Source organism: Maylandia zebra, linkage group LG7, assembly GCF_041146795.1.
Source record: "Maylandia zebra isolate NMK-2024a linkage group LG7, Mzebra_GT3a, whole genome shotgun sequence".
Lineage (NCBI taxonomy): Eukaryota > Metazoa > Chordata > Actinopteri > Cichliformes > Cichlidae > Maylandia > Maylandia zebra.
Window position 1 is genome coordinate 44,841,909 of NC_135173.1, and position 27,703 is coordinate 44,869,611.

General features: G+C 43.2%; 2 protein-coding genes across 2 annotated transcripts; one reads left to right on the forward strand and one right to left on the reverse strand.

Moving 5' to 3' along the window:
• LOC143419501 (uncharacterized) lies at positions 1-2,880 on the forward strand. The gene is made up of 4 exons (XM_076886440.1): positions 1-165; positions 1,162-1,310; positions 2,020-2,184; positions 2,262-2,880. Exons 2-4 carry the CDS (start codon positions 1,254-1,256, stop codon positions 2,427-2,429), a joined length of 390 nt encoding a protein of 129 aa, XP_076742555.1. The 5' UTR covers positions 1-165; positions 1,162-1,253; the 3' UTR covers positions 2,430-2,880.
• A 996-nt stretch (positions 2,881-3,876) lies between these two features.
• Positions 3,877-15,822, reverse strand: slc2a11l (solute carrier family 2 member 11, like). The gene is made up of 12 exons (XM_076886441.1): positions 15,716-15,822; positions 15,322-15,416; positions 15,066-15,226; positions 14,814-14,938; positions 14,572-14,701; positions 8,127-8,275; positions 7,846-8,033; positions 7,504-7,614; positions 6,866-6,967; positions 5,145-5,220; positions 4,901-5,028; positions 3,877-4,797 (listed from the first exon to the last, which is right to left on the reverse strand). The coding sequence occupies exons 1-12, from the start codon at positions 15,741-15,743 to the stop codon at positions 4,591-4,593; spliced, it is 1,500 nt and encodes a 499-aa protein (XP_076742556.1). The 5' UTR covers positions 15,744-15,822; the 3' UTR covers positions 3,877-4,590.
• Positions 15,823-27,703: the final 11,881 nt, after the last annotated feature.

Sequence of the window (27,703 nt, forward strand, 5' to 3'; positions counted from 1 at the left end):
ACGGAGGGGGTCAGTCGTTGGGATGCGCATGCGCAGACAGAGTGTGCGAGCGGCGGGCCTTGACCTTTCGGGGAAAAAAACTCACGGACGGTGACAGCGAAACGGATAACAGTCTTCAGTACCTGCTGGACTTTGAAGCTGTGGATTCTGGGACTGTTAGAAAAGGTAAAACATTTCCATTAAAACCTTATTACTGTTTTGTTTTTGTTACTCGTCATTGTAGCTTGCTGTTAATGTTGTGCTAACAGTAGCGATTAGCTAGATACGTTAGCCGTTGAGGTCAGCGCAATTTAGTATCCGGTATACAGAAACTGTTTTCCTAACAAAACCACTGTTATAATTAAGTGAAGGTGCTCCCAGCTAATTTGAACCTTTGGCTTCTAAAATATGTGGTTCAATTGCGTGCTGCGTACATAACCTAATGTCAGCTAGACCGAAATTAAAATTTAATATATTGTTAAAGTCACTAAAATGGCGCCTGAAGCCTGTTGTGAGCTCTGTGTCTGCTCTAGAAACTCTGAAATTCTGTAGATCTGAGCCGTACATTAAATACTCACATGAACCTGTACTTTGAATTCTGTATGAGCTGTATAAAATACAGCTATGCATAAGAGTTTTGAATGAATAATTAGATTAGATAACTCTTCATTGTCTAATCGAATTATATAGAAATGAATAGAAAGTGGTTCTTTAGACTGATGCCATAGAAGAACCTGTTTTGGTGCCACAAAGAACCTTTCAAACAATGGTTTCAAACATGAGAAGGTGTGTCTTTGACTGTTCCTGCATAACTTAGTTTCGGACTAGTTGACAAGTTATGCTCCGGTCATTTGATGTTTCCAAGATAGATGTTCTTTTGTAATATAGTTAAATTTTTTTGTATATTTAATTTATCCACCATCATACATCATACATACAAGCTAAGAAGAGGTCGTTATACTAACAAGAGGTATCAACGCTGGGCCAAAGTTCAGCACATGGTTAAAGTTTGTAATCCAGCCAGGGTGTAAATATCACTCAGCAGCCAGAGCTGAAGCAGGCAGCATCAACACATAAATCTACTCTACCCGGCTTAAATCACAAGAGCACCTCTGACCAAAAAGCTGTAGATTTTTCTTGTTTGCACAAATTAATCCAGATTCACATTAACTGTGTTCACAGCTCCAACAAAATGAGGAAGAGGAGGGGCAGAAACACAATTAGATTGAATTACAATTGGATGGAAGTTGAGGACAAGGAGAAGGAAGCTTTGGATGAGGAGGAAGAGAAGCAGCAGGAGCATCTTTAGGGATCCCTATGATGTCATTGAGGTTTGTTTCATTAATATGGTCCTCTCACAAAGAACGATGACATGTTTTAGTTCACCTACTTCCTGTATTAAATAGTGATGTGCAAAATGTTGTGAAAAACCATGGAGCAGGTACGTATAGTGCATCTGCAGGTAAATGAACATCAAATCTCTAAGACAGACTGAAATCTGTATATTTATCACCCTTATGATAAAACCCATGTCAGCCATTGGTTTATGGACTTTGTATTTTGAAGCCTCAACATTTGCATTATTGCTGTTGCTATGTTGGGACCATATTAGGATGAGGGATCAGAATCTGGAGTCATGCACACTATTATTTCATTTAGTGTGTATCCATAAGATTCGTACAGCAGATCCAAGTTGTGCCTTGAAAACAGGAAAGTCGTCTGCATAGAGGAGAACTGTAATAGCAGGCTTGTACAAAGTGAGGCTTTGTGCTCACATTTGCTGCAAACACTCATTTTACCCTGTTTTGATGCAGCTTTCACTTGAAATCAGGCAAGAACTGGACTTATTTTTTACAATGTGTTCTTGTGAATTGATTGTGTATCGCATATGTTTGGTTTGACTTTCTGCAAGACAACAGTCGTCCACTGGCCAAAACAATTTTCCAAATACCTCCACGTGATCTAGCCTGGATTTAGAAAAGAATAGCAAAAAAAATCTGCACCTCCTGCTTCAGATGCAATTTGTGTTTGTGCGTTCAGAGGCAGCGGCGAGAGGGGAGACCTCGGGTCATCCAGCTGGAGAGCCTGACCAGGAGGAGTCGAACATTAACTCAGCTCTTCCAGGGCACCCTGCAGACTCGGCTGTTGGCATCGACAAGGGATGACGTGAACGCCAAACTGGAGTCCATCACAGGTCAACTGCAGGTATGCGAGTCAGACCTTCTGAGGAGGGTTTCACTTTTCTCTCTTCTTTATAATTGACTCTTTTCTCTCTCTTTCAGCTCCTTGTCTCAGAGTGGGAGGGATTTGAAGCACAAAGGGAGGAACTTGTCATTTGGTTGGCTGATATGGATGTCCGCCTGAGTGAGGTTGACCAGCTGACAGGAAACACCAGTGAAAAACTGAAACAACTGCAGGTGTGGGCTTGTTTTGATATGACATATATTTGATATGAAACATACGTCAGAGACATTGTCCTAAACTGGACTAACAAAGGACCATGAGTACAACATGAAAAGTACATTACATAGCGTAAGGCTGAAGTTCATTGATCATTTTAATCATAAACTTGTTGTTGAAATGTTTTTACTGAACATGCAAATATCTGCTGATGAAAATGTGTTGATTTATTGGTCTGTTATGAAGCTATTGCTATTTCTAATGTGTTTTATCACTTTCTGATGTTTTATTAATTAAACAATACATGTATTATTTGTTGTGTTATCTGTAGATATAGTATTTATATATATATTTATTTATAGTATAGCCAATATATTTAATTATTACTTTTTAAAACACTAATATGTGACATGTATTAGTAGTGATGTTGTGCTGAGGGTTAAAATGCCTTTTTGTCTTTTGGTAACTACAAAATGACAATAAACCATTAATATATGTCTATGCTGTGCTCGTATTTATTTTACCCTACTCAAATTCAATTTATGATGCATTTTATTTTGAAAGATTTAAAATGGTTTTTTTAAAGAACCACTCAAAAAAGGTTCTTTAAAATGGTTCTTTTAAAGAACCATTTGAAGGACCTTTTTAAAAATGGTTCTTTAAAGAACCATTTTTAAAAAGGTTCTTTGAAAAACCATTAAAGGTGCCCCTTCTTGATGGTTCTTTGGGGCACCTTTAAAGGTTCTTCAATGAACCACTGAAAGAAATGGTTCTTCAAAGAACCATTGTTTGAAAGGTTCTTTGTGGCACCAAAAAAGGTTCTTCTATGGCATCAGTCTAAAGAACCACTTTTGGTTCCAGTTGGCACCTTTATTTTTCTGAGTGTGTGCTGCACATCTGTCTCATGCTCCATATATGTTAAACTGCATTGCCCCTTTAAGAAAAATAAGAAAATGCGTTTTCAAGTATGCTTTTAAATCTCTTCACCTTTTAGTAACTTACATCAAACTTGAGCTTCGCAGTTTTTGGGTTTTTTTTGTTTGTTTTGTAGCAAATATTATTTGTAAAACTCATGTTTTGTACATTTGTGGTTTGTGTAGTGCGGTTGTTTCTCTATGTGCTGTACTGTAAGTCCCTTTGGGCTGGGACTTATCTGCATGACACACCACCGTGACATAACCAACCCTCTTTTTCTATATATAGTGTCACACAGGTGGAAAAACGTCATCAGTATTTAAACGGCACTCCAGTGATACAACTGGTCAGGATGGAAAAAGACTGTGGAGCAGTTTCAACTATAGAAATGCATCATGTTTCAGACGAGTTAAATATTATTGTGTAATTTATGGTTGATTTACCACATTTGAGGAGAAATTAAAAATCATAGCTTATAGCAAAAAGCACAAGAGCAAACACAACAATATTTTAAGGTCTGATATTAAAGTTTTAGAGTAAAGTAAGAAAACGCAAATAGAAAAAAATGCTGCTACAACTCACTTTAAAATCATTTTTTTAATAATCAAACAAGAGTGAAAGATCTATAACGTGTCAGTAATGTCAAACTCACAATATGGGTCATGGGCCATATGCAGCCCACTTTGATCATAAGTGGGCTGGACCAGTGAAACTCTCCTTTCTGTCTGTGTAAAGACATTTAACTACACACTGAATCCCTAAGACATCTTAACATAAGAAAAAGAAGTGCAGTTACAACAGCACAGCTCAGTTTTTCTACGCCATATACTATACTGTTGTAGTAAATGAAAGAAAGTTCGGGTATAAACTGTAAGAAAATGTTTGACAGAAATGTTAAAAATTACAAAAAAAGTTCAGGTATGAAAACAGAAATAAATTATTCATTGACAGAAAATGTCCTATTTTATATTTAATTTTTTGTTTGTTTGTTTTTTATCTTACTGCGTATCCATTGTAAAGAAAGAAAAAGAAAAAAAGAATACGTTTTTATAGTAGATAAAATGACTTTTCTGTCATTTATTTGTTTTTTGTATTACACAGTTATTTTGGTGCAGTGTGAATGTCCTTCATCAGTAAAAAAAACAAAAACAAAAAAAACCTCTGTGCTATGTCCTTGATGACCAGTTTAATCCTAAATATTTATTAACGTCATTCATATCCTGTCTGTCTGACATACAGTGACTAATTCAAGCTGCACATTTAACAGCATATTTTCATTTTTTTAAATAAATCTAATCACAGTTTGGTTTCGTATGATATGATTCTATTGGCGTACTTCTCAGTCACGTCTTCTCTTTTGGGTTTGCAATGCATCTTATCAAATTCTGCAGCGATCTCCAGCGGTGTCTTATTTTTGATTTCGGGGACGTTGAACTTCATATAAAGCCCACAGATGAAGCAAGAAAACAGAAAAATGAGAAAGCAAAAGTAATCCAGTTTCTCCTGGAAATAAAGCATTTGGAGGCAATTTGTCAGTCCTTGTGCTTGACACATTTCAAATGATCTTAAAAATATGCCACATTTTACATACTTTTAACATACTTACCACTAGGATGGGGAAGACCATCCCAACCACAAACAGGACTAACCAGTTGAGGCTGCAAGAGATTGTGTACGCAGCCGATCTGAAAGGCTGAGCAAAGAGTTCCCCTGGAAGACTAGGTGTAACTCCAACTTTGGGGAAAATGTACATGCTACAATAAGATCTCCTCATTGTTTGGTCAAAAAGAAAAACTTCTTGGTGTTAATTTTACAGTCTTTAGAAATATTAGCTTGAGAGAGAAACGTACCTGGACCAATGGCAAAAAAGACTATACAGAGGAAAATAAGGACCATGCTGCAGTACGGCATCCAGGAGACCTGACTCTGAGGAAAACAAAAGGGTTTAAGTTTGTTTATTTATTCAAATATGCAGATGTATATACTATCTGTCAAAGGTTTCAGAACACCCCAATTTTTCCAGTCATTTATCACAATTCAAGTCATTCAAGTCCAGTGAATAGTTTGAAATGGTACAAAGGTAAGTGGTCAACTGCCAGATGTTTTTTTTTTTTTTTGTGAAGGTAAGTTTACCCAAAACTAAAAAATAATATACATTTCAAAATTATTTAAAAAAGGTCTTTTTCGGGGAACACAAAATGGGTTAACAATTTAAAGCTGTCGTTCAGCAATGGAGGTTGATCAACCATTGAAAGCTGGTGCTACTAATTGCAACTTTTCTGGATTACTTACTGGCCCCTCTGTCTGCATAAAAGCAGTGCTGGAACACACTGTGGTACCATGCCCTCGTGAGCATCAGTTGAACAGTATTGTACTACAGAAAGTGTGTGGCTACAAAAATGGCGAGAAAAATGGAAGAGAGACAGACCATCATAGCACCTAAAAATGTAGGTCTTTCCTACAGAGAAATTGCAAAGAAAGTAAAGGTGTCAGTGAGTACAGTTTCCTTCGACATCAAAAGGCACTCAGAAACTCAGACGGGAAGAGCTCTGGCAGACCCAAAGCCACAACTGAATCAGAGGACGAGTTTCTGAGAGTTAACAGTTTGCGTGATAGGCGGCTCACAGGACAACAGTTTCAAGCACAGCTTAATAGAGGTCGTAATAAGCAAGTCCCAGTTTCAACTGTGAAGAGAAGACTTTGAGCAGGTTTAACAGGACAAGTAGCAATAAGAAAGCCATTGCTAAGAATAATCAGAATAAGACAAAAGGCTTGCCTGGGCCATGAAACACTGCCATTGCACTACTGAAGACTGGAAAAAGGTATTATGGACTAATCAAAATTTGAAATCTTCCCATCATAACTACCCTTTCGAGTAGGCGAAAGGATGGTTTCACAGTGTGTGGTATCAACTGTCAAATGTGGGGAAGGAAATTTGATGGTGAGAGTGAAAGGGACCCTGAACCAAAACGGCTACCACAGCTTTCTGCAGCCCCAAGCAACACCCTCGGGTATGCGCCTAGTTGAGGTTTATCCTACAGCAAGATAATGACCCAAAAGATAAGTCCAAGCTTTACCAGAACTACCTCAGGAAAAAAAGAATGAGATAATTAGCTTGAAAACATGGAGAGGCCAGCACAGGCTCCAGACTGAAACCCCATCAAGCTGGTTTGGGATGAACTGGAAAGAAGAGTGAAAGCAAAGCAATCTACAAGTGTCACACATTTATGGGAACTTCTGCAAAAGATATGGGAAGAACTTCCTGAAGAATATTGGATTTCTATTGCAGAAAAAATGCCACGGGTGTGTTCAGCTGTTATATCTGCCAAAGCTGGCTACTTTGATAAATCAAAACTTTAGAATACATTTTTGTCTATAAATTGATTCCATGATTTCTCTTTTAACTCCAACAGCTTATTTGTACTATGCTTTCATTTCAGGGTGTAATGAGACATTAAACAGCGTAATTTTCAATTAAAAAATGGAAAAAAAATAATGTGTCCTAAAACATTTGACTGGTAGTGTATATATAAATATATTTTTAAAAGTGGTTAGTTTTGCAGTGACTTACTTGCAGGTACAAAGTGATGGTGAGGAAAACTAGTGTCACAGACATTCCTGCGTAGCCTCTGAAGAGCAGGGCCGTTTTTCCTGTTCTGTTAATAATCATGAACTGCAACATGAGAACAGATTTAGCCTGCTGCTGTAAATGTTTTGCACAGAATTAAAATTAAACAATTAATTAAACAGCCACATGGGGGAGCTACGATTACACATGAAAACAGCTGCCACAAGGCATTTACATCACTGGTGAGACCTCCAGACGTTTTTTCCCTTAAATGATTTGATACATCAGCAGGAAGTAAATAAAACAAACATTAATGATAGAGTGTTTACAGGATGTTAAACACAAAGTTTCCCTAAAATTGGCTTGTGCTAAGTGACTAACATTTCAACAGAAGTCTGAACAAAGAAATGACGATGAGTCATAGGACACAAGTTGCCCTTGTTAGTTTTTGTCCACTCTGGCTCCACCTGCTGAAATGCTAGTCTGTTTGCACAAGTAAACACCTTTGGATCAGTCATTGTGCTGCACTACTTTTTGTCCTTTAAAGTTTGTCGTTCTTGAGCTGAGCACCTATATTTTGCTGGACAGTCCGTTTTTTATTGGATACAAACATGATTGGATATCAGTGAAAGAGTACTTACACAGGATACAACAGTAGAAAATTCACAGAGCCCTGTCCCCAAGGCAGTGTATCGTAACTTTTCTTCTGGGATTCCCGCCGCACGAAACACATCAAAAGAATAAAAGTACACCTGTAGAGAAGTTAAACATACACAGATAAGAAACTGTGTAATGTTTCTATTCATTTTACTGAAACTGGCCAGTTTTCCTGCTGAATATTTCACTGTTATTGTTAGTTATGTATTTATTACATTTTATTATATTTAGACATTACAGGATTTTTTGAAAGAACATAATCTAAAAAAGGAGATTACAGAGACTGGTGAAAGAAAGACTCCTCTCTTTCTAGCATATACACTCACAGCATTGATGCCACAGAGCTGCACTGAGGTGAAAGTTACAGCGACAGTGATCAGCTGCCAGCGGATCGTTTTGTTCTGAATCAGCTCCAACACTGAGCAGCTGCGGACACTCTGCAGGGCAGCTTTCTCCTCCAGCATCTCCTCGATCTCTCTGCTGTAGTCCTTATTGCCCCAAAGCTGCTTTAAAGCTAAGGTGGCATGAAAAAACATGAGATTTAAATGGTAAGTTAACAGTCACTAAGTAAAAAAAATCCCCTAAGGCTAAAAATGTTTTTGTACACCTTTTTCACAGGTTCGTTGGTCTCCTCTGTCCAGCAACAGGAAGCTGGGAGATTCTGGCAGGAAGAACAGGGTGATGAGTTGAAACAACCCAGTGAAACCGATGAAACCAAGCAGCCAGGGCCACAGCTTCTCTGTACCAAGTAACTCACTGCAAGTATAACATCAATAGTCAAGTTATCACAGGTTAATATCTAAAATAGCAACATGCTTCCAAAAACACAGTTATGAAAAGTTTTAAAGGGACAAAGATTTTTGCATATAATTCTTTCATACATGGTAACAAAGTGCAATAAATTGCACTTAAATAAATTGCAAATAATCCATCCATCCATTTTCATCCGCTTTGTCCGGGGCCGGGTCGCGGGGGCAGCAGCCTAAGCAAAGAGGCCCAGACCTCCCTCTCCCCAGCCACCTCCTCCAGCTTATCCGGGGGAATACCAAGGCGTTCCCAGGCCAGCCGAGAGATATAATCTCTCCAGCGTGTCCTGGGTCTGCCCCGGGGCCTCCTCCCAGTGGGACATGCCTGGAACACCTCACCCAGGAGGCGCCCAGGGGGCATCCTTGTCAGATGCCCGAACCACCTCAGCTGGCTCCTTTCGATGTGGAGCAGCAGCTGCTCTACTCTGAGCCCCTCCCGGATGGCCGAACTTCTCACCCTATCTCTAAGGGAGAGGCCAGCCACCCTTCGGAGGAAGCTCATTTCTGCCGCTTGTATCCGCGATCTCGTTCTTTCGGTCACTACCCACAGCTCGTGGCCATAGGTGAGGGTAGGGACGTAGATTGACCGGTAAATTGAGAGCTTCGCTTTTACACTCAGCTCCCTCTTTACCACGACGGACCGGTGCAGCGTCTGCATTACTGCAGCTGCAGCCCCAATCCGTCTGTCGATCTCCGGCTCCCTTCTCCCATCACTCGCGAACAAGACCCCGAGATACTTGAACTCCTTCACTTGGGGCAGGAACTCATCCCCGACCCGGAGTGGGCACTCCACCCTTTTCCGGCTGAGAACCATGGCCTCAGATTTGGAGGTGCTGATCCTCATTCCCGCTGCTTCACACTCGGCTGCGAACCGCTCCAGTGCGAGCTGGAGGCCCTCACCCGATGAAGCCAACAGAACCACATCATCTGCAAAAATCAGAGATGAGATTCTGAGGCCACCAAAGCGAAAGCCCTCCGCCACTTGGCTGCGCCTAGAAATCCTGTCCATAAAAATTATGAACAGAACCGGAGACAAAGGGCAGCCCTGGCGGAGCCCATCACCCACCGGGAACGAGTCCAACTTATTGCCGGCAATGCGAACCAAGCTCTTGCAACGGTTGTATAGGGATCGAATGGCCCGTAGCAATGGGCCAGACACCCCATATTCCCGCAACACCTCCCACAGGACACCCCGAGGGACACGGTCGAATGCCTTCTCCAAGTCCACAAAACACATGTAGACTGGTTGGGCAAACTCCCATGCACCCTCAAGTATCCTGGAGAGGATAAAGAGCTGGTCCAGTGTTCCGCGACCAGGACGAAAACCGCATTGTTCCTCCTGTATCCGAGGTTCGACTAACGGACGAACTCTCCTCTCCAGCACCCTGGCATAGACTTTCCCAGGGAGGCTGAGGAGTGTGATCCCCCTGTAGTTGGAACACACCCTCCGGTCCCCTTTCTTGAAGATGGGGACCACCACCCCGGTCTGCCAGTCCACAGGTACTGCCCCTGATCTCCACGCAACATTGCAGAGGCGTGTCAACCAGGACAGCCCTACAACGTCCAGAGCCTTCAGGAACTCGGGGCGGACCTCATCAACACCAGGGGCTCTGCCACCAAGGAGTTGTTTAACTGCCTCAGTGACCTCGCCCCCGGAAATTGGCGGGTCATTCCCCTCATCCCCAGACTCTGCTTCCTCCTCGGAAGACGTGTCAGTGGGATTAAGGAGGTCTTCGAAGTATTCCTTCCACCGCCTGACAATTTTCTCAGTCGACGTCAGCAGCGCTCCGCCAGCACTATACACAGTGCAGGTAGAGCACCGCTTTCCCCTCCTGAGACGTCTGACGGTTTGCCAGAATCTCTTCGAGGCAGCCCGAAAGTCTTTTTCCATGGCCTCTCCGAACTCCTCCCACACCCGAGTTTTTGCTTCAGCCACTGCCCGAGCCGCATTCCGCTTGGCCTGTCGATACCTGTCGGCTGCCTCCGGAGTCCCACTGTCATGATCCTGGGTCGTTTTGTGTTTTCTCTTCACGATTTTGGTTCTGTTCTCTAATTGGTGTTTACCCTGTTCCCCCCGTGTGTTCCTGTTTTATTGTGAAGGTCTGCGTCTTATGTGAGTGTTTTCAGTTTGCCTCCCTGGTCTCGTCATGTTAATCACTCCCAGCTGTGTCTCCCACCTGTGTGTAATCTCCCTGTGTTCTGAGTGTATTTAAGTTGTATTTTCTGTCTTAGTAATCGCTGGTTCGTCTGTGTTGTTTCCCCTCGGTCTCCCTGCGTCTCCCCGTATGTATTTCTCCGGACCTCCCTGCATCCTCATTCTGGTTTGTCTTATTAGTTTACCCAGTTTAGGTTTCCGGTTTCATGTTTTGTCGCCACCGCTGTTTGTACTTACACCCCTGTAAATAAACACTCACCTGCACCAGAGCTGCCGCCTTTTGGGTCCTTACTACAAATCCACACGGCTTGCCCCGCAAACCGTGACAGAACGAACCAGCCACCATGGACCCAGCGGCAGTCAATCCGTCCGAGGAGCTCCAGGATGACATCGGCTACAATGTGGAGATCCTCCTCGGGCTGTGGCTGGAGAATCCTCCGTACGAGCTTCGCCGCGCCGTGGAAGGTCGGCTACAACGTCTCTTTTCCGGCCTGCCATGGCTACTGAATTCACTTCCTCCGACCATACAGGCTTTTCTCCGGCACACACCTCACCTTCTCTCAGCCACTCCTGCCTCGCTGCCCGACTCGCCGGATGTGATCTTGCCCGGCCCGTCGGAGCCGTCTGCGGGGAGGAAACGCCGATCGCGCCGCAAGCGCGCCACCCCACAGCCGTACGTTCGGGCTTCTAAATCACCGGCTGTGGTGAGTGAGGACTCTTTTTCATTTTCAGACTGCATGACTGTTCATTCAGGGGCTGCGTTTTGTGTGGCGGATGTCAACGCGAGCTGCTTATCGCCTGTGCAGCTACCGGCAGCTCAGTTAGCTCCCCCGCAGCCACTCTCAGCTCGGTTAGCTCCCCCGCAGCCACTCTCAGCTCGGTTAGCTCCCCCGCAGCCACTCTCAGCTCGGTTAGCTCCCCCGCAGCCACTCTCAGCTCGGTTAGCTCCCCCGCAGCCACTCTCAGCTCAGTTAGCTCCCCCGCAGCCACTCTCAGCTCAGTTAGCTCCCCCGCAGCCAGTGCTCCTTTCAGTTCAGTCTCCAGTGCCACCCTCAGTTCAGTCTCCAGTGCCACCCTCAGTTCAGTCTCCAGTGCCACCCTCAGTTCAGTCTCCAGTGCCACCCTCAGTTCAGTCTCCAGTGCCGCCTGTAGCGCAGGCCCCAGTAGCTCCAGTGCCGCCTGTAGCGCAGGCCCCAGTAGCTCCAGTGCCGCCTGTAGCGCAGGCCCCAGTAGCTCCAGTGCCGCCTGTAGCGCAGGCCTCAGTAGCTCCAGTGCCGCCTGTAGCGCAGGCCCCAGTAGCTCCAGTGCCTCCGCTACCCGTAGCTCTGGCTCCAGCAGTACCGGTTCCACTCATTCACTCCATGCAGGGAGAAGATTTAAGGTCCAGTCAGGGAGTTTCTCGCGCTTTAGCTGCTTCAAGCACCGTTCTGCACTCCAGGGCTTCCCCAGAGGCTAGGTCTCAGTCCCCAGCTGATTCTGGACCCCTGAAGATTAAGCAGCCCTCAGAGAACAACTCCGTGTCAGTGCTGTCTGAGCAGGGCCAGTGCTCAGCACAGCACCCATTGCGTTCATGTCTGCCAGAGGACTCCATGCCTGCTGGCTTTGTGATGGCTTCTGCTGGAGGGTCCAAGGGGCCCGTTCAGCCACCTGTCTCAGCTGGAGGGCCCGAGGAGCCCGTCCAGCCACCTGCTGCAGCATCATCATCATCCTCGCCGGCTGCAGCATCATCATCATCCTCGCCGGCTGCAGCATCATCATCATCCTCGTCTGGTCCAGCCTCAGAGCCTTCAGCCTCGTCTGGTCCAGCCTCAGAGCCTTCAGCCTCGTCTGGTCCAGCCTCAGAGCCTTCAGCCTCGTCTGGTCCAGCCTCAGAGCCTTCATCCTCGCCTGGTCCAGCCTCATCCGAGTCTTCAGCCTCGCCTGGTCCAGCTTCATCCGAGTCTTCAGCCTCGCCTGGTCCAGCTTCATCCGAGTCTTCAGCCTCGCCTGGTCCAGCTTCATCCGAGTCTTCAGCCTCGCCTGGTCCAGCCTCTGCAGCCTCGCCTGGTCCGGATCACCATCGCCTGAGTGGCCGCCGTTGCCTTCCGCACGGCCGGCCCCCGGACCGCCATCGCCTGAGTGGCCGCCGTTGCCTTCCGCACGGCCGGCCCCCGGACCGCCATCGCCTGAGTGGCCGCCGTTGCCGTCTGCACGGTCGGACCCCTGAACTGTTTTGGACTCCTGTGCTGTCGGCCCCCTGAACTCTTCTGTTTTGGGCTCTGTTTTTTCCTGTGTTCTGGTGTGCTTCGTTTCTTTTGGTTTTGGGCTCGTTTTTTGTTTTTGTCTTTTGGCCTTCTGGTGCTCCGGTTTTGTTTTGCTTCGAGCCCTCCTTCCTGGGCACCCGCCGCCCGCCCTGGTCGGGTTGTTTTCTGTTTTTTCTGGCTGTTTTGTTTCTTGTTGGGCTGTCTGGAGCCAGCCTTTGAGGGGGGGGGGGTACTGTCATGATCCTGGGTCCTTTTGACCCAGCGTTTTGTGTTTTCTCTTCGCGATTTTGGTTCTGTTCTCTAATTGGTGTTTACCCTGTTCCCCCCGTGTGTTCCTGTTTTATTGTGAAGGTCTGCGTCTTATGTGAGTGTTTTCAGTTTGCCTCCCTGGTCTCGTCATGTTAATCACTCCCAGCTGTGTCTCCCACCTGTGTATAATCTCCCTGTGTTCTGAGTGTATTTAAGTTGTATTTTCTGTCTTAGTAATCGCTGGTTCGTCTGTGTTGTTTCCCCTTGGTCTCCCTGCGTCTCCTCGTATGTATTTCTCCGGACCTCCCTGCATCCTCATTCTGGTTTGTCTTATTAGTTTACCCAGTTTAGGTTTCCGGTTTCATGTTTTGTCGCCATCGCTGTTTGTACTTACACCCCTGTAAATAAACACTCACCTGCACCAGAGCTGCCGCCTTTTGGGTCCTTACTACAAATCCACACGGCTTGCCCCGCAAACCGTGACACCCACAGGCTAACCAAGCCCGATAGGACTCCTTCTTCAGCCTGGTGGCTCCCTTCACCTCTGGTGTCCACCATTTGGTTCGGGGATTACCACCACGGCAGGCACCAACCACCTTGCGGCCGCAGCTCAATGCAGCAGCTTCGGCAATGGAGACGCTGAACATGGTCCATTCGGACTCAATGTCCCCAGTCTCCCTCGGAATGCTGTTGAAGCTCTGCCGGAGGTGTGCGTTGAAGATCTCGCGGACTGGGGCCTGAAACTGAAGCGGGACCTGCGCAGTCATGTTCACTCAAATGTCCCTGATGTACCATCCAACCCTGTTCCCTCCACTCCCACATCACTTTAGCCTCCTCCACTGCCTTTGAAGTGTGGCCATCCATCCCTGCAACTATCACTTTTTTGTTCTTTTTCCTTTTTTTGCAATTGCAAATAATACGAACCATAAAGGACTGTTTTTCAGAAATACAGTTAAATACTATAAAAACCTTAAAGTAGTGATGTTGTGTAGAATGCAAATAAAAGCTGAATGCAAATGATTTTCAAATTTCAGATTTTGTTCAAAATAGAAAAGATATGTTGTTTAAAATTTCATGTAAAATATTAGCTCATGATGAATTTCATGGCAACAAGACAGCTCAAAAAAGCTGGGAATGTGCAATGAAAGGCTGGGAAATTAAGTTTTACTAAGGAGTTGAAGGAACATTTTGCATCTAATTAGGCTAACGGTAACAAGTCAAAAGAGCATCTTACAGAGAAATGGCCAGATGAAATTTACCAATCCACAAAAAAATGTCTACAAATATGTGAATATGTCCCACATTGTAATACCACATGATCTGACCCTTTGCAGTCCTGTTGCATTGGCTGCAGTGACTCAGTCAAAATTAAGACCTGACTGAAATGCTGTGGTGAGCTCTTAAGAAAGCTAAATGAATGCCCAAAGCAGTGCTGTGAAGAAGAGTGAGCCAAATTTCCTCCACAATGAGAGAATGATGATGTTATACAGAAAATGATTACTTCTGGTTATTTCTGCTGAAGGTGTTAGAATCACGAGATGTACTTAGTTTTTCACAGGACTGTGAGATACTTTCGTTTTCACATGTAGGCTACCTCACCTGATCCCCAGCAGTTGGCCAGAGAACTTCCCCAAAGACATGAAGGAACCAATGAACATGCCAACAATCCCTTTCAGCTTCCGAGGAGCGATTTCCATGACGTACATTGGATAAACTGCAAGACTGGCTCCTAAAGTAACAGGAAAAATCAACAACACACATACACAATCTGACCAGATTCAATGAGGTGACAGTTTGGACAGCCGGGAAACTAGCTCCAGTGAGTTTGCTCAAAAGGTTACCTGAATTAATGCCAAAGAAAAATCGTCCTGCCATGATCATCTCAAAGGACATGGCTGTTTTACTCAAGAGCATCAACACGCTGCCAAGTATAGCCACAAAGGTGTTTAACAAAAGGCATCGCTTTCTATGGGACAGGAAAACAGAGACTTAGAGCCTGAGGCCAACGCAGAACATCTATTTATGCATGTCTTTGACAGTGCCATGTTAATAGCTAAACAGAATATGGAATTTTTATGCTCATGTACACCAACCTGCCAAATTTTGACGCCAGTGAACCAGCTGTTAGCGACCCCAGTAAACCCCCAATGCAGAAAATGGACACTGTGAAGGACCAGATGAGCGAGAGCTGCCATGGCTCCAGGGAGAGACCGTATCTTTGCACGCATGTTTGCTTCACCAGCTCCTTTATAAACTACAACAAGGTGAACAGGTATAGACTTGTCTATGCATGCTGAAAATACAGCTTAAGGTTGTCTGTATTTTAATTTAGTAAAGTATCTCACTTACAACAGAGGGGGAGGTCATCACAGACACGCTGTATCCATAATGAAATGTCCCACCGATACCACACACAAAAATGGCAGCAAATACAACAGGATAAGCTACCTGTAAAAATGTTTTTAAAGAAATCAAGAAATGTTTTTATGGAAAATGTAGGTACATTTTGTTTAACGTCAATCATGCTAAATAATCAAATTTTAATTTTTCAATACCACATTTCCCTAAACTTACATCTGTCAGTCTGTATGTTCAATTATTTTTATGGATTGTGTCAATTCTCCATATACAGCAGTCATTTAAATATCAAAAAAAAGAAGTTTTCCTTTCATTTATATGCTTGAGCTAGCCATTCACAATTCAAAAAACATAATGTAAACATAAAAATAGTTTTAACTGTCACCTACCAGGAGTCCTAAGTGCTGAATCATTGTTGTAGGTCTGTCGCTTTCGGGTGAGAAGTCTTTTCAGATCATTCACATGGATGCAGCACACATTTAACTGAGCGCTGAAATGATTAACTTTTTTCTGGGCCAAAGAATAAAAGGTGTTTGGAACAAAAACAACAACTTAAAAAGTTATGTGTCTGATGTGGAATAAGTCATGTGGGCATGACTTTTGTTTGCTTAAGGATTCTGCCCAGTGATCATGAAAGACCCTTAACCCTCTCCAGGCAGAAGTTGCAGATTTGCAACAGTTAAAAACTAACAACCTGATTACCCCACATACATATTTAATGAGTTTTTTTTTACTCAGAAGTACCACTGCAGGACTTGGTTGTGCATTAGCAACAAAAAACTTAATTTGGGCCTGAGAGGGTTAACAGGCTGCTCTAAAGAAAAGTTATTTATTGTCCTGCAATCTGTTTAAAAGTTTGAAAAAGTTACACAGAGAGAGACAAAGACGTGATTATGAAGTTAAGCCAAAACCTTTAACCTATTTTTATTTGTCTCAAAGCTTAGTGGAGAATTGCATCACAAAACACAACAGGAAAATCATCTCATGGAAGGGATACAGAGCCATAAGTCTCAAAAGAAAGGTTACATTTTGGAAAATGTATTAGCTATCCAGACAGGGAAAACCTCAGTGTCAGTTGTCAGTAAACATTAAGCTACAACCAACATAACTTCCTTAATGTTTGCACATACCTCATTCAGTTATACAAACAGTGAACAGGAGAAACTGGATGTTGCTGGAAGATTCTTCAGCAAAGAAAGAAACACATTGGTCTTGCACTTTTGTTTTGTAAAAAAAAAATATTGTGTGGGAGTTTCTTTTTATTCTAAATCCTTTGTTAATTGTGTATAGTAATCTGTCTTTGAAAGGCACAGTGAGATGTCTATTTATTCAAAGTGTTGCTTATTAGGTTTGATACCCAAATTAAGCTGTTTCAGTCGTTTCCACTAGAAAAACAAGAGTGGCCCAACACACCTATTATTACAAAACTCTGGTTCAGAGTCAGAATCACAAATATAAAGTATCAACGAACGATCAAAAGCAGCAGTAAGATGCTTCACTGTGAAAAGCACAAATTTTGTTACATAACATCTGGTTCTCAAAAGTAAGCCGGTTCTCCAAAAAGGACAAAAGCTGTGCACAACTGTCCCAAGGAGACAGTGTGTCTGTGTCTGACACATGATGCAGCCAGATGTCACACAGCTGACCTCCAGAGAGGAAGCAGAGTCAGCTTCAGACTAAAAACACTGTCAATAAAGCACTGAAAGACCAGAACTTAAAAAAATAAATTCCTGCTGGTGAATGAAGCTTTTGCAACTGCCGTTGAGGCTGTATTTTCAGCTTGACTGAAGGAGAAACAGCTGACACTTTATGAGAAAGCTGTAAGACTTTTCTTACGGAGTCATTACTGCGAACTGAATGATGAACCAGTGTGTTTTTTCTTTCTTTGGAGAACCACACATGCACCCTCAGATCAAATTATAAAGGATTCAATCTTTAACTTGGGCTCCAAATTGACTCGTTGTCAATAGTGAAAAGGACTAAAGAAACAATGGGGATAAAGGGGAAAATAATCTTCATCTGAAATCAGTAAAAGATACATAAATATATATTTCACCAAGGAAGGCAAACCTACATACATATTTAAAAAACCCCACAATATTCATGAAAAACCTACTAATGCAGGGCAAAAATAAAACCATCAGTATCAATGTTGTACAGGTTACACACGTTGCTGTTCAATTCTCTGACTTTGTTGTTGGATAAAAGTTATTTTGAATAGCTGTGAGTCTCTATGTCAGACTTCCCACTCTGAGAAGCATAGGCCGATCTTCTTTATAAGCCTGTAACTGCAGCCACATCCACCTGCCCATCACTCTCCTGTGTGAAGAGAACATTCCTGTCAAAATACTGTGATGATCTATCAAAACAAACAACTAGAACTTAAATACAATACACTGGTTTTAAATGGTGTTGGTGAAACATGAGCAAAGTTAAACCATGAGCAATCTGTGTTGTGTGCTAACTGAGACCAGCTATACCAAGCAAACATGGCTGGAGCCCCAGATGGGTCCCAAGCCCATACTATGTGCCCCATGGTACACTATCACCGTGACCTGGTGTGGCTTTGTAGTATGTTTGCTGGGTACTACAAAGACACTTCCACATTATGATGCTTTCTTTATGCTAGCTATCCTCAGAAAACATAAAGACCCCGTCAGCAATAATAGGGGTGACATCAGCGTTATCGACTTTCTTTGTTAACTCGTGCTCTCTCCTTTAGGCTCTGTTCTGAAAAGTTCCACAAACTTTACCAGCGAGACACATCATTGTGTGCCTCAACTTCACAGGGTGTTTTGGTCTTTTATCCCCAGGCTAATCCACCATTTTTTACCCTCCTTGGTTAGGTTTAGGGATTAGAGATCTGGTCTACATTATCATATTAAAATTTGGGACACATCGTCAGTAGTGGACCTTGGATTCATCGGGTGTTATCACTAGACACCCTCATCCAAGGAGGCCCTGCCAGGGTTGATCAAGCCCCAGAGTGTGTCAGTGTGTCAATTTAAAATAAACTTTTAAATTGTTATTTCTCTTCTACTTTCTTCTGTTTAGTTTTCTACAATTTATTTTCTTCTATCAATTCACCGCAACTGAGAAATAATACTTACCTCTCTAATATTTATGGAGCCTCACTTCTTCAAAGGAATAGAAAAGGTAATAGAGAGAAGTAAGACAAAAGAGACAAAATAGAAGAGAGCAGAGAGTGCCTGGCATCCCGCACCTCCCCGCCGGATCGGGCTGTGCGCTCTACCTCCCCACTGCCTCCCAGAAAAGGGAAGAAGAGCAGAGGGGAGAAGAGCAGAACATTTTTTTCTTTTTCTTTTTTTCTCTTTCATTCCTCCTTTAGGTTTCACTTTCATGAACTGCACAGCTCCCAGTAGGCTCTTAGCCAGCTGTATCAGTCAACCAGCAAAACTTCTACTGTTAGGTTTTCTACCCTTTTGACACCCTCTCCTGAGGCAGGCCCACCACGGGTTGTCTCACGGTTAGCAGACTGCCTTAGCTACCCAAGTGATGTCAGCCCTCTTTAGCCATAACCAGTGACTGGTCCTCTCAGCAGTGTTAGCTAATTCTCTTATAGCCTGCTGTCGTGCCTGTCCTCTGATCCCAAACTCTATAAACAGGTTTGCTGTTGTACTGGCAACAAAGCACCTGCACCCCACTTCCACCGGGCACACTTTGATCTTCCAGCCTCTGTCCTCTGCCTCAGCTGCCAAGTTGGCATAGCGCAGTGTCTTACGCTCAAATGCTTCTTCAATTGCTTCCTCCCATGGTACCATCAGCTCAGTTACGTACACAAATTTTTGGGAGTTAGACCTAAGGACGCGGTCTGGTCGCAGAGTAGTTCTTACGATCTCTGTGGGAAAAATTTGCCTCTGATCCAAGTCCACTTGCATCTGCCAATCCCTGGCAACCTTCAGTGAGGTTGAAGGGCTAGTCCTCAGCTTGTCCCCCTCCCAGACAAATGCTGATGAATACTGACGCTCCTCTTGGTTCATGAAAGGTTGAGCGTTGATGGATTTTATCTTGCTCTCAATTTTCTCAGCTAGACACCTGAGGACCTGATTGTGTCTCCATGTGTATCTGCCCTGAGTAAGGCTAGTCCTACAACCAACCAAGATGTGCTTAAATGTTGCTGTGACTGTACACAGGGTGCAAGATGGGTCCTTTCCAAACCACAGCTGCAGATTTATTGGGGAAGGTAGCACATCGTATGTCGCTCGGATGATGAAACTTAGCCTATTGGACTCCATTCCCCAGATTTCACTCCATGTGAGTTTCCTCTTTTCAACACTCTCCCAATTCATCCAGCGACCCTGCTTGGCCAGCGCTATGGCTCTGGCATGTCTTACTGTTTCCTCCTGTCGACGCACCTCCTCCACCACCATTTTTTGACGTTCGGTTACAGATGCCTGTTGCCACAGAGGTGTTACTGCTCCAAGACCAAATCCTCTTCTGCCAAGTTGGACGTGACCCACCACGTCACAATGGCGAAGAGCAGATTTGGCCCGTGGCACAGCTGTGGCTGGGGTCCACTTCCTCCCTGTTGCTAGGGTGGGAGCAGTGCCTCTCACTATTGGGTCCCGGAATTCCGTGAGTGTGATCTCAAGCCTCAATTTAGGGATAGGCAATGACAGTATCCATTCACTGTAGATTCCAACTCTGCTGAGGAATTTGGGAAGTCTGAGCCACTTCTTATCGTAGGAGCTCATTAGCCTCTTTAGTTGATTGGCATGACTGAGTGAGACCTCGTACACTGTCAACGGCCACAGTAGTCTGGGTAATAACCCAAACTGGAAGCACCAGCGCTTCAGTTTCCCTCAGAGTGCAGTGTTGTTAATCCGCTTGAGGTCGTTAGCCATGTTCTGCCTTAGTTGTTCAAGTTGCCACATCTGCATTATACCACTGTCCCAGGCTCTTGATGGACTTCTCTAAGACTGTTGGAATTGGTTCTCCACTGATATAGAATTGCTCGGCTGTCAGTTTTCCTTTTATGATGGAGATGCTGTGAGATTTACTTGGCTTAAACTCCATTCTTGCCCATTCGATGTTTTCCCGGAGCTTATAGCAATCACCTAGTACATGGTTTTGTTTTCGTAATGATGGTCATGTCATCCATGTAGACTCTAATGGGAGGAAGATGAAGGCCACTACTGAGTCTCTCATCTCCCGCTACCCACCAAGATGCCCGCATGACCAACTCCATTGTCATGATAAATGCCAGAAGAGAAATCGTGCAGCCTGCCATAACTCCAATTCCCAGATGCTGCCAGGCTGTGGTGGTGTTCTCAGCTCTCACACAAAACTATAAATCCTGAAAATAGGTCTTGACCAGTCCTGTGATGTTGTTTGGTACACTGAAATAGTTGAAGGCCATCCACAAGATCTCATGCAGAACTGATCAAAAGGCCAGATGAAGGTCTCTTCGTTCTTTCTTGGCAGTTTGAATCTGGTGCCAGATGACGGTGGCATGCTCCAGACATCCCAAGAAGCCCCGGATGCTGGCCTTCTGCACTGATCTGTCAGCATAGTTATTTCTTTGCAAGAAAGTAGATAGTCTTTGACCAAGACACTGAAGAAGATCTTTCCCTCTACATTCAGCAGGCTAAACTGACGAAAGTGGCTGATGGATGAGAAGTTCTTCTCCTTAGGGATCAGAATACCTCCTGCTCTTCGCCAAGCCCTTGGAACCACTCCTTTATGCCATGCTACCTCCATCAGAAGGTGAGAACTGTTTCTTTTATCTGGCAGGGTTTGGCCTGGGATGTTATAAGAGAGAGAAAGATGCCACTGAAAGAAAATCAAACTGAAATCTGTGCTAAAACAGCAAATACAAGGGTGAAAGTACAAGTTAAAATAGGAAAGCTTGTTAAACCTAAATTTGAAGCAAAGTCAGCAGGTTTGAAGCTGCATTTATCAGATTGAACTGGTGATTGTACAAATGTACTTTTTATGTCTCCATTAAAATGTAATTTAATTAAGGTTCATTTAGATAATGCTTCAAAATTACTGCTCAAATAAATGTCCAAAGTGGTTTTGAGTGGGTGCAAAGCAGTGAGACTCTTCTTATATTTTCTAAGAACTTCAAACTAAACTGTGTCAACAACTACCAGATATCCATAAGACAAACCCTAATAACCCTGGTGATCCCTAGCCCTTTTATTTAGCATCACCAGCAGGACAAATCTTCACTTAATGGTAATGATAACAATAATAATATTATTAATATACATTCTGTATATAGACAGCCAAAGCGTCCCCGCACAGAGATGGAGGCAAAACTCATTCTTGTTTTAAGTGGTCTCTTGTGAGCCCTCCAGTTTAATAGAAGTGCAAAATGAATCAGTGAAGAACGCCTTAAATGAAGTCAGCCTGAGAAGCTGCTCCAAACCGAGGTGTCACTTAGCATTTTCATGAGTGCTGTTATTTTTCCATTGCATTTATCCAAACTGTCTTCACTTTTATCCAAGCAGTTTCGGTTCTTGCAAACTTTTAACCACGGTAGAGATTTTGTTTATATTGTGTATGGTGTAAGAATGTTTAGTACACAAATGGGAAAAGCAGCACAGTGGTGCAGTACTTAACACAGTCACCTCAGATGAGTTTGCATGTTCCTCCCATGTATCTGCGTGAATTCTGTCCGGGTCCTCTGGGATCCTCCCACAGTTCAAAGACAAGCAGTTAGTGGAGTTGGGATAATTATTGATCCTAAATTTCCTAGAGGTGTAAATGTGAGGGCAAATGGTTGTCTGTCTCTTTGTGTTGGCTCTGTGATAGTCTGGTGTTTTCTCTTGTCATGTGTCAGTGACATGTTTTGCATCTTCCATCCCTTGCACTGACTTTAGATTTGGAACAATGTGTCAGTTTCTCCATTTATATTCCCAGGAAATAACTCTGTATTTCTGAGTCTGGGCTCTTTGTTTCAGGCTGTCTCAGAAACACTTGGCAGTAGAAACTGACACTCAAGGCCTGGTGCCAAACTCGTGAAGTCCTCCTAAGTAGACGGAGACCCATGGCAACGCTTGATCACGATAAATAATGAATGCCTAACAGGTTCACTTTACAAGGAGCTTTTCAGGTTCACACACACACCTTCTATATCCTCATTAACTCCAGTCTGGTCAGGGTGACTTAAACTGTCTAACAGTTTTATAACCTCTCCTCTCGGCTGATTATTTCCAGAAACACTGCACCCCTGCTTGGCAGGAATCAACCCTTTCAGCTAAAATGAAAGGCACATGATTGCAATAAATTATGGGGATGGGGGGTCTCTATCAGAACTTCCACTGACTCTGTGGAGAATCAGACTAAAGAAAACTGTTGAATAGGCTTCCTTAGAGCACACACAAAGCAATCACAATCCTACTTCTATTCAATGAACTTAAACTAAAATCACTTTTTTTATAGTTCAGGGAAGTGAGGTTGTAATCACTTGATTAAACATACAGATGAACAAAAGGGGAGAAGCAGAATATCAAACTGAAGATATAACCAAGCCAGTCTGAACGAGAAACTCAGAGAAACCACTAAACAGGAAGTGGGAAAAACTGGCTAGTTGATCAAGACTGGAGGAAAGCACAAAGAATAAATTTACGCAAGGGAGGCCAGGGTGAGCACAAACAGTTCACAGCAGAGCAGGCCATCACAAGGACAGGAAAAGAACAAAGACAGGATGAGGCACAAAGAAAAGTATTTACCAAAATAAAACAGGGAGAGCAGATAACTGAGACCCAGAAAGGACACACACACACAAACACACAAAAAGAGAAAGAAAGACAGACAAGAAAAGTACCCAAAACACAAATAAGGATTAAAATAAAACTGGAACTAAAACTCAAAAAAAAAAAAACTATGAAAATTGACTGGTGCTTTCACCGATCAGACATAACATTATGACTATCTGTCTAACATTATCCTGGCGGAATAGACTCACTAGTCGCCTAAAGGTGTGCTGACGTATCTGCACCGAGATGCAAATCCTGATACAGAGAAACTCGTTGTTGTGCATCCTGGTCTTATTTTTTACCCAGTAAGAAGCGCACAGGCACCCAACCATCCACATGATGCAAACGAAAATGTGATTCATACGACATGACCGCCTTCTTCCTGTGATGGCATCAGCCACACAGGGGTAAATCAGTCCATTTTTCCACTTTATTAGTTTGTTTTGCAGTTTTCTTCATTAATATAATTCATTAATCATCAGTGTTGGGAAGGTTACTTTTAAAATGTATTCCATTACAGATTACAGAATACATGCCCCAAAATGTATTCTGTAACGTATACGTTACTCAATGAGAGTAACGTATTCTGAATACTTTGGATTACTTAATATATTATCATGCTGTTTACAACTACATGAATGTGCTATTGCTGTGATTTATTACTGTTACTGAAGGTCCGCGGCTCCGGACCGTAGTAAAGGGACCTCTGACTAATACGGTGGGTTCTGTGTCAGGCACGTAGCCGAAAAATAGCTTTACTTTGTTGTGTGGGTCAACTTTGCTGGCGAGAGACAGAAAGAGGAGTTGAAAGACTGCTCCAACGGAACTTATTGTTTTTGGAGGAAAACACGAACAGTCGAGTCAACTCCAAAGCCCTTACTTACAACTGGGCTCGTCAGACACTCTTCTTGGCTGCAGTGGTTATTATTATATTTACATGCTTCCAGCTCCCGTTTCTGCTCCGTGACAGCTTGTACTTTTCCTTTTTCTCCCTCCTCGCGCTCACAGACACATAACAGGTATGGCAGTCCATTCTCCCTGCAGCACGGACTACACTGCCCATGAGGCTACATTCTTCCTGTAGCATTCTGCCTATTAGCTTAGCACAACAACAACAAAAAGGCGCTCTCTCACCCAGAAAACAAGCAGAGAGAGAGCCTCACCCTGTAACGATGGCAACCGTAACGCTGCCGCCTGGAACAACAGAACATCACAGCTGTCAAACAAAACCCAAACAGTCCTGACCCGCCACAATATGAAACAGGGAAGTACCGCCATGTAATCCATTTATTTCAACAAAGTAACTGTATTCTAAATACCACCTTTTTAAACGGTAACTGTAACGGAATACAGTTACTCATATTTTGTATGTAACGGCGGTACATGTATTCCGTTACTCCCCAACACTGTTGATCACTTGGTTAAACCTAACACTGATATTACGAGGCGTGCACATAGCATCGTGTGGTTTTTCTAAAATGTTTTGTTATATTAATTATGTTTCTCTTTCTTTGAGTTCCCTGGGTTTGGGCGGTGGCTGTTTCCTGTCTGGGCAAAAAGGCTGAGGACTCTGGGAACAAAATGCCTGCTCAGCAGGACCAACCATGGGCTTACCAGGAGCAGGGGTGTTTTAGGTTTAGTTAGGTTATTCTGTGCTTAGTTAATATTAGTATGTTTTTGTTTTCCCCCTATTGTGTGTAAATGGTTTGGCCAAATCATTATAAAAGCTACCCTCATGCATCTTTCTAATTAGGTCAGTTTGTGAGTTAAGTTGTGTCTCACTTTGTTTTGGTTAAGTTTCTGGAAATTACTTTTCGTAGCGTTATATTTAGTTGACCTCTTTTACGGGCCTGCTAAGTATGTTTTTGAATGTTGTTAATTTTGGACTTTTTGGGGGTTAAAATAAAGAAAACACTTTTTGAAGATACCTTTTTGCCTGTGTCCTCTTTGCTTTGGTTGCTTGGTCCCTCACACTTCCATTGCTCTGTGGTCCGGTTCTAATGCTCATGTGCCCATCCGGTGCTCAATTGTAATGGAAAACATCAGAAACTGAGATGTGTCAAGTTGAGCCATGTCAGCCGAGTCGAGGCGAGTAAGTGCTAGTGGAAAAGGACTTTTCGACTTGTGGACCCAGGTGCTGCACCGTCAACACTCTAAATGACACACAACCATCTCTGTCCAACATGTCTGTGGGAGAACATGCAAAAGCCACACAAAAAGGCTGAGAACCTCCAAACCCAGCATCTTCTTGCTGAGAGGTAAGAGTACTAAGTGCTACACCACCATGCTGCCCAGAATTAGACTCTCCAGGCTTAATACAGAATTATTATTCCAGAGAAGTTTTCTTTTGTTATCTGTAGGTGGGGTTATAGAAATGATCAAAGAACAGCAAAGGGGAAAGGCACAGCTGACGTCAGACTTTCAGATAACCCCTCATTTAAGTTGCTGTGCTCAAAGCAGTGTCCTATTATGTACTCGAGCGATGCTGCATTTCTGGATCCATAATTTGTACAAAATGACAAAGAGTGGTACTTTCAGGTTGTCAGACAGACACACACACACACATAATTTGAAGAAAAAACATGCTGAGCTTGTCAGGGTTGTCCTCAAAGTGCCACTCACAGTGGATACATTTTCTAATCTCCAGTGGCAGGAAAGAGACCGATGAAAACAAAGCAAGTTTAATAAAAGGATTTTGCAAGTACTGATGTTAATTATGTTCAGATACGTAAAATATGTCTTTGTGTTTTACTACTAAATCTTCATTTCTTGATGCCACATGCCGCAGTCAGAAACCTCACTCCTCACTTTGTGTTTCACATTCATCTTCAGTTTTCTTGCCATAAAGCACACGAAAGTCAGACAGACTAATTAGGCTGCGAATTTCTGCCAATGCATGCATGGCTGCTGCCCATTCTCCAGATTACAAGTGACACATTTACAGATGAATCAGCACAGCAGCACTATATCACTCTTCCTCATGGAAACCGAGAGTCAAAATCCCAGGTTCCATGACGCGCCATCATGCCCTTGAAGGTGCCACTTAAATCAGATTGCCAGTAAATCTGCGTCTCAACACAAATGGCTCTTCTGTCAGGTGTGACGCACCTAAAAGCCCTCCGTAATCAGGTATCAGCGACATTAGAGGAGGAATTGTAGTGAAAACAGATGCAAACTGATGCTGGAGTTAAAGCTTCTCACTCAAGTCAGGTATCCAGTGTCCATATGACTCACAGCTAAATAAATCATGTTTAATTCATTCCCAGCACAATGGAGGTGGGTGACATTGAGCTTGAAATGCCTCAAGAAAGTACTTTCCCTTCTTTATCTATCCATCTACAAAATCACAATGTAAATAATTGCGTACGCACATTTACATTCAAATACGAATCATTTATGTGCAGATGGACAACAGCAGGATACCGCCCATTATAAGACCAAATGATAATAACAATTATAAGACTTATTTGTCATTTTACATAAGAAATATGCATTTAAACATTAATTAATATTAAATGGTTATTTAAAAATAAAAATAAAAAACATTAAGAGCAGACACTCGTATTTGTACATGTTGGACATGACTGGGCTTAAGAGATTATATTGAAGGCAGTATCACCTTGAGCAATTTTAATACTGTTTTGTCACCAAAGCATCTAAATAAAGATGTTCGGGAATCTGTTTTGGTGACACTGGGTTCAGGTGCACGACTCCGTCAGATGTGCTTTGAAAGGAAGGAGCAAACTATACTGTTGACTAAGCAGGCTGTTAACTTTGCAGCTTGCTTCTCTCCTCACTTTTTCCTAACCTACTTGTCAGTATGATCAAAACACAGTCCAGTAGATAAACACATGGAGTTGCAGAGCAAACTGGTGCTGACTCTATAATTGTGTAAGGAAGCATTATGTTTCTCTTTCAAGGTACATCAGAGGCAAGAATGGAGAAATGGCACAAAGGAGGACAGACATAACTCTGGTGCAAAACTCATGAATCTAATCCTGGAAATTTCAACACACATTCCTGTCGACGGAACCAAAGCTACACACGTTCTCTTAATTACAGTACAGTTTAAGCCTGAATGAACAGAGATAGCATACTTTTAGATTGTAAATGCAAAGGCCCATATATTCAGTCATGTGGAAAAGGAACTTTTTCACATGACTCCATGTAGTCCTGTAAAAAACTAAGTACTCCATTACTGTTTCTAATTAAGAGGGTAAGTAGCAGCCAGGTGCTGCTAATCAAAGGTACGTGGTTAATTGATCATCAGCAAATGTGAGCACCTCTGAAAAAGCATCGGTTTTGGCGGTTTGCTGCTCTGGAGCATTCAACTGTGTGTAAACACAATGTCACACTCTGTGCAGAAGTTGATGTCCTAACAAATTCACTCCAAAGTCAGATCATGCAATGTTCAGAGAAACTGCAAAATGTTATATCTCGAACTCTACAGGCTTTAGTTAATGTGTTAAATGTTAAAGGTAAAGTTCTGAAAAAAGCTGAACAACTGTGTCTTGTTTGGAAGGATTGCCAAGAAAACGTCTTCCATGTCTAATAAGAGCATGACAGCAAGGCTCAGGTTTGTAATGTTGTATCTGAACAAACCACAGAACATCTGGAGCAATGTCCTGTGGACAGATGGGACCAAA

Excerpts from the sequence above, each read along its gene's own strand:
- LOC143419501 (XM_076886440.1), top strand. The coding sequence starts at position 1,254 with ATGAGGAGGAAGAGAAGCAGCAGGAGCATCTTTAGGGATCCCTATGAT. Across the intron at positions 1,311-2,019 it reads ATCCCTATGATGTCATTGAG|AGGCAGCGGCGAGAGGGGAG; the intron begins GTTTGTTTCATT and ends TTGTGCGTTCAG. Across the intron at positions 2,185-2,261 it reads CCATCACAGGTCAACTGCAG|CTCCTTGTCTCAGAGTGGGA; the intron begins GTATGCGAGTCA and ends TCTCTCTTTCAG.
- slc2a11l (XM_076886441.1), bottom strand. The coding sequence starts at position 15,743 with ATGATTCAGCACTTAGGACTCCTGGTAG. Across the intron at positions 14,939-15,065 it reads CTGGCGTCAAAATTTGGCAG|AAAGCGATGCCTTTTGTTAA; the intron begins GTTGGTGTACAT and ends CCTGTCCCATAG. Across the intron at positions 6,968-7,503 it reads TTTCTACTGTTGTATCCTGT|TTCATGATTATTAACAGAAC; the intron begins GTAAGTACTCTT and ends CTCATGTTGCAG.